The following is a 17,388-nucleotide window of genomic DNA, read 5'->3' on the forward strand; positions in this document are numbered from 1 at the left end:
CACAAGAAAGCCCGGAAACAGTTTGCTGAAGACATGTCAACAAAGCATATGGATTACTGGAACCATGTGCAATGGTCTGATGAGACGGGCAGGCTTTCTTGTGTTGCCAGAGGTTTAGATATTAATGGCTACATTTTGAGTTATTTTGAGGAGAAAATAAATTAATAATAAACTATTATATAAGCTGCACACCGACTACTTTTCATTGTGTCAAAGTGTCATTTTGTCAGTGTTTTCCCATGGAATGATATACTAAAATATCTGCAGAAATGCAAGCTGTACTCACTTTTGTGATACATTGTATACATAAGAGAAAGGGACCATCGATAAACAGTTTCGAGGCCATGTAAAACATTTGACGGACTCTTTGTTGGCTAAAATAATCACATAATGGCTTGTTTTTCTTCTTAGTGTGTTAACATGCACACTATTTATTTTCTGTAAATGCAACCAGACTGAGGAAAATGACAGCTTTATTCATCCAACTGAACCATTAAAGCAGTATGATATCACACATGTCAACACTGGGGAAAAACACAGCATTTGAAATTCTATTTAAAACATTTAGCTTGCCTCTTTATACATCTTTAGATATCGTTCAGAAGTTTAGACAAAATACAAATGAACAAACACACATGGCTGTTAAATGGTCACACCAAATTATAATGCTACTTTCAACGATAGCAAAATGTTAAGGTGTGTATTTCGTCAAATGTAAATGACATTATCTTACCGTTCTGTAGCTAGCAAATATCACATTCAAATTTAAAATAGCTTGGTTTCAATCTCAAATTAGGAATCTATAAATGTGATATACTTGTTCCATGAAATAATAGCTCCATAATATAACATTGAGACTGGAGGCACATTTGAGCAAACAACAATTGGGTTAAAAAGGTATTGTGCTTCATAAATCTGAATCTGAACGGGTGCTTATTTTTGCTTAGTCTGTGCTGATAAAGAAAAATTGTATTCCTGTATTAATTTAATTTATTATTACTATATATGATGTAGCAATATATAACATCGTCTGGAATTATTCAGACAGTTTTCTTTAATTTACTTAATTTGGGTCGAGACTTGTGGTTCTTATTGTCAGTTACCCTAATTTGGTTACATGCAGGCATCCAATATATTTGTGCATGTTAACATACAAGATTTTTGCCAGTACAATGTTTACAATTAACCAATACTTTATTATAAATACGCTATCCTGTATTAAAAAAAAAAAAAAAAGTCAAGATGCTTTGCTTGTAACTGTGTGACTGCTATCACTCAAGTACACATTTGAAACAAAGATAGTGTGCGAACTCCTATTTGGAGTTCATAAATCTACAGTACTTGTTGACCACCTTTTACGGTTCACATGATCTTCATGTTGAATTGTATGGGGGTCTCAGATGGACTTGCCTCTTCTGTTTCTTCTTTGCGGGGCACATACTCAACCTCTATACTTGGTTTTGTGTTGTCTTTCCCTCTGCTCCAGAGGAATAGAATTACAAGACAGAAGAGTACAACGCCAAGAAATGAGATGAACCCCATTGTGGTTGCAATAATTAAGGTTTTAACATCAAATGGAAACTGAATTGTGGTCCGGGTCACATTCGCACTTTCTTCGCTGGGTTGGTTAGAAATAAAGGCAAATGTCTTGTTTGGTTGATGGGGCCAATTAGGAGAGTAGCTATGTACAAAAAGATGAGCAACTTTGGTGTCATTGCCTGCCGCATTGCTTGCAATGCACAAATAGGTCCCGTTGTCTTGGATTTGGGCATAACGAACCTCTAGTCTGCCATCATCGGCTACAGAAAGTCTTGAACCCACAGTTTTAGTGGTGATGTATTCTTTCTTAGGAGAAAGCCACATAATGACTGGTACAGGCTCACCCTCAGCTTGGCAAGTAAAACTGACTGTAGTTCCTTCGTCCACATGGCTTTCTTGAACCTTGTTGTCCACAATCTTTGATTTCTGGCAGATGAAATAATCAGAAGGCAGGACATCTGGAAAGTCCTTGAATTCCTTTCCCTGCACCACAACAGGTGACGCGCAGATGGGCTGCTGTCTATTAAAGTTTAATCTCCACCGACGGCGGAAAACCCAGAGCAAGCGACAGTCGCAGGCCAAGGGGTTGTTATGCAAAGACAGGGTTTCCAAATTACCCACTGAGTGGAAGACAGATTCCTCCAGAGTGCTCAATACATTACTAGAAACATTTAGAATGTGCAGATGATTTAGACCTCGGAAAGAGTAAGGCTCAATGGCAATTAATCTGCCACCAGCCAAATGAAAAGCCTGAAGTTTTTGTAAATTGTGAAGTTGGTTCCCTTCAACTGTACGAATGGGATTGAAAGACAGATTTAGAAAGCGTAAATATCTCAGGTGACTGATAGCTTGGTAAGGGATGGCAGTAAGATTACAATTTGTGATCGCTAAAGATGTTAGGTTGATTCCAAACAAGCATTTTGGCGTCATGGTATCCAGGGAAGGCATCTGTGATATTTCTAGAACTCGTAGCCTATATAACCGCTTAAAAGAGTAATCCCTAATGGCAGTAATGTTCAGATACCGTAATCGAAGTGACAGCAGGTTGTGCAGATGGCTCAGGGCATCAGTGGGCACTGAGGACAGCTTGTAACCTTCAATGTTGAGGGTTTCAAGATTGCTGAGGCCATGAAACGATCGTGGTGAGATGAAAACAAGGTCATTGTCACCGACTTCCAATACCCTCAAGTTGTAGAGCTCTTGGAACATGTAGTCCAACAGAATGACAATTTTGTTCTCGCTAATATCCAGCTGTGTGAGGTTGTTAAGGCCTGTGAACACCCCGAGCTGAATGAGCTTTAGCTGGTTGTTTCGTAACCCGAGATTCCGTAGATTCACAAGATTGCTAAAAGCCCCGGACTCAATGGACGAAATAATGTTTTCATTCAATTGGAGTTCCTCCAGTTGTGGATAGTTAATAAATTCCTCTGGCCCAAGAAGTTTTAGACGATTCTTGCTCAGATCCAGGAGCTTTGTTTCAGTGGGGATGCCTTCAGGGAAAGTAGCCAATCGTTTTCGATGACACACGACTGAGCGCTCTTGGGCATTGCAGTCACATCGGGATGGGCATCCTGTGGTTGAACCAGAGAGGACAGTGCCCAGCATCAGGACTAGGATGGGTTGCCAGCACGCCACTAAGTAGCTGTGCCCCCCTGCCTCAGCAGAGACCATCCTATTGTGAACCTGCGGAGATAGATGGAAATGAAAACAGTTAGGAATGGAAATGTAAATAGAAATAAACTTCAATTCATAATGCGTATATACTGTGTACAAGGAGTCCACAGCTATTGATGGGGTTCCATTCCCCATTGCAGTGGCATCCTGTGATTCACACTCAGTGAAGTAATTCGGTGGTGTGTTAACTAGACTAGACTAGACTCTCGATTCAACAAGGACCAAATGGTAACACGTACTTTAGTCATATTGGCACATCTCACAAAGGGTTTACAGATAAATTAGATCACTCCCCAAAATATATTAATTTCTGAAAATTTGTCACAATGTTAAAATTAAAATTAAATAAGTGTCCATTAACAAAAATACATTTCACCCTAACACATTCAATCCCTACTATTAAGCTGTACTAGGACCCCCAAGACCCCCCCCCCCCCAAAAAAAAAAAAAAACAACCAAAAAAAAAAACCCTGAAGCAATTTTATCAAGGATTTTATCAAATCTTGTCAAGGTACACTGATATTTTTATCAGGTAAGGAAAATATGATCACATTCATAGGCATGTGGTTGACTTTCAAGTCACACTGCGAGTTTTTCAAATTATGTGCTGCCTTTAAACATTTTTGGCTGGCTACCATCCCACTTTATCCTATTCTACTTCATAACAGTGAGGACAAAAAAGATTCCGCCGCTATGAAAATTATGGCTCATTTGGAGCGCATTAAGGACAGCAAGCAACTTTAAATTGTCTAAAAAGCTACAGTTAAAAAAGAGATTCCTTTTCAAAAATTCATTATATTGACTTAACAGGGACATTGCCCAAAAAATGAGTTGTACAGACTACAGATAGCTTAGGTCCCTGGGCAAGTTTATACAGTACACTGATACAATCTATATACAAAAACATAGAAGAAACATCCCAGAAGCACCTGCAAAAACATTGCGTCAATAACAGTTCAAATACATCATAGGGCGAGACATAATTACTTACAGATTGGCAAACATTTATCTGTTTACCATCATCGCTTCATATCTTTAGTTAATACAGTTCTGATCATTTGTTTATTTTGTACTATATATGGAAAACAAACATCCAGTGTATGTATGGCACACAAAAACAGTGGGGCAAATAAGTATTCAGTCAACCACCAATTGTGCAAGTTGTCCTACTTGAAAAGATTAGAGAGGCCGGTAATTGTCAACATGGGTAAGCCTCAACCATGACAGACAGAATGTGGAAAAAAAAACAGAAAATCACATTGTTTGATTTTTAAAGAATTTATTTCCAAATTAGAGTGGAAAATAAGTATTTGGTCACCTACAAACAAGCAAGATTTCTGGCTGTCAAAGAGGTCTAACTTCTTCTAACGAGGTTTAACAAGGCTCCACTTGTTACCTGTATTAATGGCACCTGTTTTTACTCATTATCAGTATAAAAGACACCTGTCCATACCCTCAGTCAGTCACACTGCAAACTCCACTATGGCCAACACCAAGCAGCTGTCGAAGGACACCAGAGACAAAATTGTAGACCTGCACCAGGCTGGGAAGACTGAATCTGCAATAGGTAAAACGCTTGGTGTAAAGAAATCAACTGTGGGAGCAATTATTAGAAAATGGACGACATACAAGACCACTGATAATCTCCCTCGTTCTGGGGCTCCATGCAAAATCTCACCCTGTTGCGTCAAAATGATAACAAGAACGGTGAGCAAAAATCCCAGAACCACACGGGGGGACCAAGTGAATGACCTACAGAGGGCTGGGACCACAGTAACAAAGGCTACTATCAGTAACACAATGCGCCGCCAGGGACTCAAATCCTGCACTGCACGATGTGTCCCCCTGCTGAAGAAAGTACACGTTCAGGCCAGTCTGCGGTTTGCTAGAGAGCATTTGGATGATCCAGAAGAGGACTGGGAATATGTGTTATGGTCAGATGAAACAAAAAAACCCCGAATTTTTTGGTAGAAACACAGGTGTTCGTGTTTGGAGGAGAAAGAATACTGAATTGCATCCAAAGAACACCATACCCACCCTGAAGCATGGGGGTGGAAACATCATGCTTTGGGGGACCAGGACGACTGATCGGTGTAAAGGACAGAATGGATGGGGCCATGTATCAAGAGATTTTGAGTGAAAACCTTCCATCAGCAAGGGCATTGAAGATGAGACGTGGCTGGGTCTTTCAGCATGACAATGATCCCAAACACACAGCCAGGGCAACAAAGGAGGGGCTTCGTAAGAAGCATTTCAAGGTCCTGGATTGGCCTAGCCAGTCTCCAGATCTCAACCCCATAGAAAATCTGTGGAGGGAGTTGAAAGTCCACGTTGCCCAATGACAGCCCCAAAACATCACTGCTCTAGAGGATATCTGCATGGAGGAATGGGCCAAAATACCAGCAACAGTATGTGAAAAGCTTGTGAAGAGTTACAGAAAACGTTTGGCCCCCGTTATTCCCAACAAAGGGTACATAACAAAGTATTGAGATGAACTTTTGGTATTGACCAAATAATTATTTCCCACCACGATTTGCAAATAAATTCTTTAAAAATCAAACAATGTGATTTTCTGTTTTTTTTCTCCACATTCTGTCTCTCACGGTTGAGGTTTACCCATGTTGGCAATTACAGGCCTCTCTAATATTTTCCAAGTGGGAGAACTTAGTGGTTGACTTAATACTTATTTGCCCCACTAAATGGAAACGAATAAATAAAATCTATAATTAACTTATTTCAATTAAATTACAAGTTTGCTAAATGAAAGAATAAAAAACATGACTCAATGAGCTCTTACACTAATAGATAAGGTCTTAAATGAAAAATAATACAGCCCTGCTGATTTAATAAGTACATGAAACCAGTAGCATGTTTATATTGTTGACACATTATGCTTTTTTGGTGTCAAAACAAAAATATAAATGTGCATGACAGGCCCCCTGTTTTTCCTAATCCAAAGCAAATGAATGCAAATGCTGCTGTAATTTCCTTACCGGAGCACTTGCATGATTTATGATGCAGAGTTTTGTATAAATGGGAAGCTATCTGTGAAATCTGGCTTAACAGCACATATCTTACAATAACCCGTCTTTATCATGCCCTTGAGCTACATATTACAGAAAGAAATTCACCAAAACCCATCACAAATTATTTCTTTAAAAGTAGTTGTCATATTTTTTAAAATGTTGCTCTTGTTCTTTTTATTTATTTATTTTTAATATATCTAGTGAGAGAAAAAAAAAATCAATATTTGCTCCCACTATCCCCCCTCATTACATCTTTTTTACTATATTTCATTAGAGATGGTTTTACAGGGAAAGATCATCACGTGATCTTTTTGCAAACTATGCTTAAAGTCCACAATCAAAATTGGTTTGACTAATGCTGTCTGGATGGAAATATAACATATCAAATAACATAACATAACATAACATAACATAACATAACATAACATAACATAACATAACATAACATAACATAACATAACATAACATAACATAACATAACATAACATAACAAATATAAATATTTCAGATACTAGATTTTCAGTCACTGTGTTTTTTTGTTGTTTCTGTTTGTTTATGTTTCATCACAGCTTTGAATTTTAGTAATAACAGTATGCATAGATCAAGAAGCGAATGAGGCAAGGAATATAATTAAAATAAATTGTAAAAATAGATTCAATTTCTAGCATAAACATGTCATCATTTCATTTGTCTCCTTCATGTCTATTTCATTTGTCTGTTTGTTTACTTATTTTTTTATAGTTGACAAATCTCCTGAGTTTTGTCTGATAACAACTCCTGTTTTGCGACTCTGCTAAAGGTACTTGATAGTGTTGGTCAAATTCTTATTTAATCACTCATCTTCGTCATACCGCTTACCCACACAAATACAGTACCGAAAACAAATACTTGTCAGACAATAGTTATTAATTAGTGCCTATTGGCCCACAAATTCAGATAGGGTCAAACCCAACATGTGTTATAATGACACATGAAGGGTTTCTTGGTTAAAAGGTTTAAAGTTCCATATACAGTGGTATGAAAAAGTATCTGAGCCTTTTGGAATTTCTCACATTTCTGCATAAAATCACAATCAAATGTAATCTGATCTTTGCCAAAATCACACAGATGTAAAAACATTGTCTGCTTTAATCAAAACCACCCAAACGTTTATAGGTTTTCTTATTTAATTAGGATAGCATGCAAAAAATGGCAGAAGGAGGGGAAATAATTAAGTGAACTACCACATTTAATATTTTGTGCCCACCCCCTTGGGCAGCAATAAATTCCAAACAGAAGCTTCCTGTAGCTGCAGATCAGTCAGGCACATCGATCAGAACTAATCTTGGCCCATTCTTCTCTACAAAAACTGCTGTAGTTCAGTCAGATTCCTGGGATGTCTGGCATGAATCACTGTCTTTAGGTCATGCAACTGAATCTTAAAGGGGTTCAAGTCTGGACTTTAACTTGGCCACATCAGAATGTGTATTTTGTTCTTCTGAAACTATTTACTTCTGTGTTTTGGATCATTGTCTTGTTGCAGCATCCATCCTCTTTTTAGCTTCAACTACCTCAGTTTTCCTGCATAACATCCTGATAAACTTCATTCTTCCATTAATGATGGCAAGTTGTCCAGGCCCTGACGTAGCAAAACAGCCCCAAATCATAATGCTCCCTCAACCGTGCTACACGGTGGGGATGGGGTGTTGATGTTGGTGAACTGTACAATTTTTCATTCACAAATGACGTTGTGTGTTACTCCTAAACAATTGCCGTGTCCAAGTGCCTTTTTGCGAACATTAAACAAGCAAAAATGTGTGTTTTTTTTTTTTTAGATAGCAATGCCTTCCTCCATGGAGGCCCCTCATTAATACCATTCTTTGCCATAGTTTTACATATAGTTGATGTGTGCACAGAGATATTGGAGTGTGCCAGTGAATTTTGTAAGTCTTTAGCAGACACGCTAGGGTTTTTGTTTTTACCTCTCTGAATATTCTGCGCTGAACTCTTGGCATCATCTTTGGTGGACGGCCACTTCTTGGGAGAGAAGCAACAGTGTCAAACTCTCTCCATTTGTAGACAACCTCTCTGTCTGTCGATTGATGAACATCCAGACTTTCAGAGATGGTTTTGTATTCCTTTCCCAGCTTTATACAAATCAACAATCCTTGATCGCAGGTCTTCAGATAGTTCTTTTGACCAAGCCATGATGCACATCACACAATGTTTCTCATCAAGACCATTCTTGTTTTATAATAATAATTATTATTGTTTTATACTGGGCAAGGCAGCTTTAAACCACTCATCAGTGATTGGGCACACACCTGACCTACAATAAATTGTTTGGTAAAAATTGGTTTCAATTGCTCTTAGGCAGGGGTTTCACTTATTTATTTTCCCCCCTTCTGTCATTGTTTGCATGCTATCCTCATTAAAATGTGAAAACCTATAAATGTTTGGGTGGTTTTAGTTAAAGCAGATGTTTTTGTTTTGTTGATACATTTTTACATCTGTGTGATTTTGGCAAAGATCAGATTACATTTGATGGTGATTTTATGCAGAAATGTGAGAAATTCCAAAAGGTTTAGATACTTTTTCATACCACTATATTTACATTACATTATATTTACAGTATATAGTAGTCCAATCAACTTCCAAGTTTTGAGTGTTTCTAAACGGTTGTTGACTTTTATATCAACGATTCTTATATATTTTGGGGGTTGGTTGGGGGGGCAACAATATTGCTGATTAAATGTTTTTAAACATGATGTCACTTCTAAAATACAGTTATATAAAAATGTGCAATTCTTATTTGAACAGTAGTCTCACAATACTTAGAGTTAATATCAAGAAGATGAATTCTGACCATGAGAAGAGTTACACTAAAAGTTACCTAAGAGGGCTTACATTTTAAAGAAATAAAACTCAAATTTTACCACGGTTTTTCCATTATAAGAAGTAGCTGTGTGCAATATAGCTTTCAAGAAAACTTCTGATTATGATATGTTTGACAATATGGTCACCATTTGCAGAAAAAATTGTATACAATTTCTTCTTTGATTTTTTTATTGCAAACAACATTCAGGGCACCATTTTCTTAAACTGCAATGAAAATAATGCAAATCGGTTTGAAATACAAGTAGTATTTAACATCAGAAGTCAAATGTAACTTTAAAGTTTAAAACTAACAGTTTTAAATTGAACTTTTTAGTATCTAACAACAAGGAACACCAAAGTGTCAAAAAAGCTGCAGCCATTTACAATACGTAAGTTTCTTGAGGAACGGACACTGGGCAAAGAGCCTTCCTCTCATAGACTTTCAATAATGAGAAAGTATTTTGCAAAAGAGGTGCTTATTTTTAAAGAGTGTCCTATATTACAATATTATCATACTTGTGGCAAACTGTGTAAAAATCAGGTAAAGATTAGGGAGGTGTGCCTATGACAACAGCATGAATGACCCATCAAAGAACATATCGGTGTTCACAACAAACAGCTAGCTGACGCTCCCATACTGATTTTACTCAAATATTGTTTCTTTAATCCTGCTCGTACTCTTCTTTACTACAACTTTTACTGCACTAGCCTGAAAGCCCAGGTTCAAACATGGTTTCAGTAAAATAATTATTTGCTGTATCCATGGTAACAAAAGAAGGTGCAGACTGCAGAAGCAGAGAGATCCTGTGGTTTTTCATCACTGCTACTTAAAGATGACCTTCCATTGTATTTTTACTTTACTTTTATGTATACATTACTTTTTTTCCAAAATTTTTTTAACCTTTGATGTCATTTTATCATGTCAAGATAAATGGTTTTGAAAAAGACTGGAATGTCCATTTACAACATATTTTAGTTGGACCTACGCTTCCCTCTGCAAACGGCAGATTGTCATTAATAAGTGGCTGACAGGATCCAATTTGAATATTTAAAGTTTAAAATTAAACCCCTTTGCTCCGATTGGCCACTGATGCGTGGGTGTTTAGGAAAGGAAGCACAATGTGTGCATGCAAGCTCTGTTTTGGTGCATGAGCACTTAGAGTATTCGAGGATGGATTAGTTTTCCCTGAGACCTACGTGACGTCATTCCAACGCTATGGAGTCGTACCCTTAAAATTGATTTTGTCCACAAGTCATCGAAAAAGAGTTGTATTCACACATCTACGAATAGATTCTGATGACAGAATTTTGTGGTTACACATACAAACACCTAAATACGAACACGAATGCGTAAATATGGGAAAGTAGGTTATATATCATATACAAAAAGGAATGTGTAAATACGAGTACGAATCTTTTTGACAGCTATCTTACTGATTACCATCCCTATATGAAATGCAAGGTAAGTGTATGTAAGTGTAAGTGTAAGTGTGTTGGACGGATCTTTGATAAAATGAGTTTGCTGAAATGTGCAGCGGACGTCAACGTGTTTTATTCGTAAATGTGTGAACAGCATGTGCCAAACCCTCTGAACCACTGTCCAAATCACCACGCCAATCACGTTACGCTAATGTGGGTAGCTTGCGGCATCAAAATAAATAAATAAATAAATAAATATACAGTATTTCTACACGTCAGTTATTTGTTATTTTCAGGGCCTAGCTAGCGCAAGTCAATGATGGTTGAAATCAACTCCATGGACTAATTAAACCTCTGCTAACTCAAAGATTAAGCCTTATTTGAACATTTCTGACCCCCCCCCTTTAAATTCAATTAGCGGAAAGTCAAATACATGCGATGACATATTTCTGTTGTCATTCTTATGTTGAGGTGGCAAAGGAAGAAAAATTGGTTAAAAGTAACCAATAAATTAGTTTTAAAGTAACTTATGCCCCTTTCCCACTGAAACTAGTGGGTCAACGCGCGTTTTTTCCAAGCCGATGCAACCCATTACCAATTGGCATTTGGCAACTTTCCCATTGACAAAAAAAAAAAAAAAAAGTGTCTTTTTTTTTTTCACCCGTCTAACCCCCTCCACCCCTCCTCAGCCGTGCGTAAGGTTACCTGACGTCACCACGCTAAAATGCGCGTCGACAAATGCGATCGAATTCATTCAGTTCAAGGAAGTAAACAATGCAGAGCAACATGGAAGCCTCCTTTCCGTTTGTGTTCTCTGTTTTCATGCTTTTTACTGCCCTCAAAATGATCGAAATGCAGCAAAGGATCAACACTCTGCCTGTGCTGACGCAACGTAGGCGACGAGAATTCTTCTTCTTCTACTAGCTTTGTTATGAGCATCGACGTAACTACGGTTGTGGGGCGTGTTAAATGGGAGGCGACTGGCACGTTGTTCTGACGCATCACGTAAGAGCCTACATCACCACGTACATTAGGGTGTTGACTGTTGACCCGGGGTTTTGCTTTTGACACTGCATGACGATCAGAGCCAAGATGATTTTAACGTGAGTCGCTTGGCGGGTTGATTGACACGGGTCGAGGCGGGTTGTTGCACCTTTCCCACTGCCACCAAAAGCCGATTGTTAGTGGGTTGGCATGGGTTTTTTGGCCAGTGGGAAAGGGGTGTATAAGTTACTTTGATAATAATGTCATCAGTAAAGTAACTAGATTACTTCTTTGAGGCGTAATCACTAATTAAATTACTTTTTCAAGTAATGACAACACTGTCTACTGCCAGAATTTTCAACTTAAGAAAGTACTTCCAGAACGGATTAATTTTGCAAGTAGATGTACCACTGTACTATTTTTTATTTTTCAACAATATGTTTCTAGTTATTTTACATTAGAACCTAGGCACATATTCTAAAGAGTTGTGATTTATTTGCCTCAAAGTGCATGACTACAGGGAAAAATGTACGATTGAAAATAATGGATGTTTAGTAAGAAGTACAGCACATCCGACTTGGTGTTAACTGTAAGCCAAGGTTTCAACATTCCAATGGGCAGCTTTAATTAGTTGTTGGCCGAGTCTACTTAGGGGAATGTAGAAATACAACACATTAATTAATCATTGACATTTTTTCCACAGATAGAAACTAGGGCAGTAGTGCTAGACCTACAGCATGCATGTATGCATGTACCCACCACATACAGAGATGCCGACAGAAAAGAAAACAACAGAAGATAAGGCAATGATATATATTTTCAATAGATTGCCAGTTCATTTTGCGCTATATTGTGATCATGCTGTAAAAACAACCATGAATTGTCAAATGAGATGGACATACGCTTTCCTTTACTCACCTAACTTTTATTTTTGGTCAAATGGTTGTATAATTATATTTAAGATGTATGTTGTATGTTGACTCCAGAATACATTTATTTAACACAGATTTGACTAAGTAAAATGTTCAAATAATATTTGGATGCAGTGGAGGATGGTCACAAATTGGGAGCCAACAACTGTATTTGCACTCATTGTGTAAATTAATGAAATAAACAAATCCTGTGACTGGCTGGCAAACAGTTCAGGGTGTACCTTGCCTCGTGCCCAATGTTACCTTGGATAGGCTCCAACACCTCCACGACCCTCGAGAGGATAAGCGGTTCAGAAGATGAACCAATGGGTAAATAAATAAGTAAACACATAAAAAAAAAGGAAAAACATAATGTCAATATAGAGGAAGGGGACAAGACCAATAGTATTAATATGTTAGGTGACCAAGGACGCATTCTGTACTTATTCTCTAGTCATCCCTTTGGGGTCCCCAAAACACAACAGTCAGTTGATATTTTTATTTTAGTGAAATTCTACACAGGAAGCCCTTCCTCACACAGTCCACATGAAGGAATCAAACCTGGCCACCACAAATGGCAGCTGGGTGCTCAGACCACTAGGCTACGACCCAGGTAAATACAATGTTATTACTAATACAGTCCCACATCACAGTTTTCAACCTAATTGCGAGTGGGTGAAAAAGTCAGCTAAAAACCATTGGAAAAAAACCCTAATAATACTAGTGCCCCCTCCCTCCTGCAGAAATCATTTTTAAGTTCAGAAAAGCAAAAAGTTTGCAAAAAACAATGTTTGAAGATATTGATTGATTAGAAAAAGAAGTTTGAAGCTTATGTATTTCACCTCCCTGAAATAAAATAAAGATTTCAAAAATGTGTCAAACAAAAGTGAATGTAAGTATATTCCATTGTAATGTTCAAAACTGGTCCAGAAAGGTGTCTCTAATTAAATATAATTGATTTTTCAAAAACAAACTTGTTCAGAACTCTTTATACAGCCACATTAAACTTTAACAAAGCAGAGTTTAAAATAAAAAAATACACTCTGGTTCAATAGTTCTGTTCCTTTTATTGTGGGTTTTTTTATTTTTGTTTTGTTATTAGAGGCTGAAAACCTGTCAAGTCGCCACTGAAGTAGGAGTAGTTGTTGTTGTTCTTCTGGAATCTAACTTTGTAGTCCTACTCTACCGATCGTTTTGAAACATGGTAGCTACTGGAGGTTGAATGGGCCAGTATCTATTGATCAGATGAGGCTGTTTTTTGTACATTTTTTTGTATCAGGGCTGATATTAAGATGGCTGTGTTGCCTGAAGGTGCCGAGTTAGCGAGCGGAGGGCATGTGCGCAGCGCACAACCTTCAACCGGTAGTTTGCCTTTTTTTTCACCCATTGATATATACTAGTAGTATATACACAGGGTGATTGAAAACGACTCAATTTCATGATCAGATATTTCGTGAGTAAATGTATCAATCAGAATGAGGGAGTGAATGTTTGCTCGATCAGATTTCAGAGATCAGTTTTCTATGATTGTCAAGTGACGGTGCTATCAGTTTATTTTCTTGGTATTTTTCCTTCATAAAATATTTTTGGGGCATATATATAGATATATGTTTTTGTCTTTTTCATTTTTATTATTATTATTTTTTACAGTGAGTAAGAATTGCATCAATCACTTTGAACAGAAAAAATGGTAATTCAAATCCAAACCACATTGAAAATCATTGATTACATCATACATCCAAGACCATTAGAAAAACACTCTATAATGTATTATTAGCGCCTTGCTTGTGACAGTGCATTAGTCAGTATGCAAATTGCTATTGCAGTGTGTATTAGTAATGTATGTCTCAATGCAGTACTTTCTGTATATTTTCTGAGAATAATTACCCAAGGAAAGAGACTGTCACCATACATTTTAATATTCATCAAATAATGTTTCAACTGAAGCCACTCACTATTAAGAAAATGTTTCAATCATTATACTGTAGATCAAGTTTAGGATTTTTAAATAATATTTGCAATAGATTGATTACTAATTTATTGGGAAAATGGCTAGCATACACCCACCCTGAGATCAAGGGTTCAATCCTGGACGCTGGCCTTCCTGTTTGGAGTTTACATGTTCTTCCCATGACTGCGTGGGTTTGCTCCACCTACTCCGGTTTCCTCCCACGTCCCAAAAACATGCATGGTAGACTTATTGAATTCACCAAAAATTGTCCTTTGGTATGGGTGTGAGCATGAATGCTCGTTTGTCTTGTTATGCCCTGTGATTGGCCTGGAATCAGTTCAGGATGCACCCCTCCTTTTGCCCATAGATAGATGGGATAGATTTCAGGATCTCCGTGACCCTCGTGAGGATAAACGGTACAGAAGATGAATGAATGATTGTATCGTTTTTCACCATGTTTTCATAATTGTACAAGTACTAGTACAAAGTAATGGCTCTACAAGCCTTTGCGACCACTTATGCAATCAACTTTTATGTATAGCCCAGTTTTATGCAAACTAAGGGAATATCAATCAGGGGATAGACGGGATAAATTCAACATTATAATATGACAAAAGGATTCAATTAAGCATCGCCAGGCAAAATCTACACTGTTCTTGACCATCCACTGAAATTATTATAAACAGCAGACATGTAACTAGTGACGAGCATCATTTTCAGAGAAATTAGGACATTAATTAACAAGATGGTAAATACTGAGCTTTGACAAGAGGAGAGCAGACGTTTGACTCCAAGACTGTCAGGTCTGCATGGCTTGATTATGCAGTGTTAAAAAGGAAGAGTAGCTGTTTCCCTGCTGTGTTGCAGCCACAGTTATGCTTATTCAAATATTATGTGCAGTAGGATTTAAAATTTGAGAGATCATTCATTTGGCCTGCATAAATCATCAAAGTCTACCCCCCTTCCCCTAAGCCAAACCTCTCCACCTCCACCTCCACCCATTGATATGACCTGTGGCAAATCAGCCAACAGCAAAAGGTAGCACTGAATAAATTAAGTGTGATTCTGGCAGAGTTTGCTGGCATTTGAAGTAACATGAATGTTAATGAGAAGGCAGCTTAGTAAGCATTAGAAACATCCCTTCGATAGTCAGTGTAGGGGAAAAAAAAAACAAAGTAGGCATTGCTCAACCTTACACCTCACACATCTGTGATAACAACAACAACAACAACAAAAGAATAAAATCAAGGATACTGATGATGTTTTTGAATGTGCATACTTGAATTATAATATTTGATAGCAGTATTTGAATACCCAGTCTCAGACTACAAAAGCGTGTTTTCTGCACACTGCACAGAGTACAAAACAAATGAAATCCATTTGGATGACAAAGCACAAATGAGACATGAAGCCTGGCTCAGTGGACCGTCCTTCCTCTTTCTATCTCTGCCGCTACCTACTAATTTTATTCCTGAGATCAATTTACTCACTGGCTATCATATGGCGCCACCACTGCACCATATTAAATCTGATCCAATACCTCAGAGCTCAAGCCCACCAAAGAGAGTACTTACCAGGACTGTCATGCAGAGAATTCTAATTCAAGTAGCTCCATGTTGCCAAGGGAATTCAAAATGCCTCCAAAAGCATGGAGACGGGGATGCAGCAAACAACACAGGCACAGATCTAAGAGCTGAAGGTGGATCTGTGTAGCGATGAGAATCCCTTGTCAGTTGGGGCATCCGCAAAATGCCTTCGTCCTCTACAGATGCGCTAAATCCAGCAGCACTGATAGGCTGGTATGTAAACACACAGGCAGCTCTGCTGACTAGCACACGCTCACATACATGCTGCACCTAGCAGAGACGGCGAGGAGGAGGGAGGGGTGTTGGATGAGAGAGGTGGAAGGAGGAGCTGCAGTGCCCTGGAAGAAGGAGAGGACACATGAAGGGAGTTGAAAAGAAACAGAGAGAACTGTCCCCTCATTGCCCTGGCGGCACCATCATCTGAATAGGTACATTGGTGGTATTTTTCATGCCATGTAGACATTTTTGCTGAACTAATTATAATGATGTTTGTGTCAATGAGAGAAAGTCATGTTGGTAGGGGTGACAAAAGAACAGATGTTTGAGAGAATGACATATGGATGCGCAAATATACAGTACAGCAGATGGATGAAGAAAAGAATCAGAGAAGAGATTATAACAGCTACGAGGGCATGTTCGTCATTAGGGCATAAATCGATTATTAAACACATGATGGCATGTTTGATGATGACAGGGATCTTGCAAATGTTGTGCAGTGTAGATAACAATGAATAAGCGCTCAATTTATTGCCTCACTTGTGGGTTTATTCTAATTAAGTGATCACCATCAACAGTAAAAGCCACATATGTTTTGATTGCAGTTTTAGGTGTCTTGGATGCAGACGACTAATTGCTGTTGTGGGAACACAAAAGTTGGCTGTGACAAAGAAGCTCCATTGATGATTATATCTGGGATATAATGTGGCCGAGGAACCTGTAGAGTGGAAATGAAGCCTCTGAATGAGTTATATGACAATATTGACAGGACCAAATGAATTACTCATTTAGTATGTTTTTACCTCACTGGTGTAATTTAAATTGTTTAGGTGTAAAGTACATGACAATAGAAATTCATAGATACATTTGATTTATGATTTATACTTGGGTCTGCATACATTAATTCCCTTTGTCAATATTTTATGTTACAGCCTCGTCAAAAAATGCAATAAATTCTACCTTAGAATTCTAAACAAATAGAAATCTTTTATCCAATTCATTAAGAATAAAATAATTTAAAAAATAAATAGTTAAAAAAAATAACAATACTGTATGCATTCAGAGCCTTTGTCTAATACTTTGTTGATGCACCTCTTGCAACAATTACAGCATAAAGTTTTTTTCAATTTTTTGCATATGATGCCAAAAGCGTGTCACACATATCTTTGGGCAGTTTATCCCATTCCTACTTGCAGCACTTCTCAGGTTCCATTAACTGGATGGTG

The 17,388-nt window shown here is 37.8% G+C and overlaps 1 protein-coding gene across 1 annotated transcript; it reads right to left on the reverse strand.

Moving 5' to 3' along the window:
• Nucleotides 1-252: 252 nt before the first annotated feature.
• Nucleotides 253-16,208, reverse strand: lingo1b (leucine rich repeat and Ig domain containing 1b). Its single transcript, XM_057842120.1, has 2 exons — nt 15,935-16,208; nt 253-3,222 (listed from the first exon to the last, which is right to left on the reverse strand). Exons 1-2 carry the CDS (start codon nt 15,944-15,946, stop codon nt 1,363-1,365), a joined length of 1,872 nt encoding a protein of 623 aa, XP_057698103.1. The 5' UTR covers nt 15,947-16,208; the 3' UTR covers nt 253-1,362.
• Between the last annotated feature and the right edge of the window lie 1,180 nt (nt 16,209-17,388).

This window comes from Corythoichthys intestinalis, chromosome 1 (assembly GCF_030265065.1).
Source record: "Corythoichthys intestinalis isolate RoL2023-P3 chromosome 1, ASM3026506v1, whole genome shotgun sequence".
In the NCBI taxonomy this organism is placed as follows: domain Eukaryota; kingdom Metazoa; phylum Chordata; class Actinopteri; order Syngnathiformes; family Syngnathidae; genus Corythoichthys; species Corythoichthys intestinalis.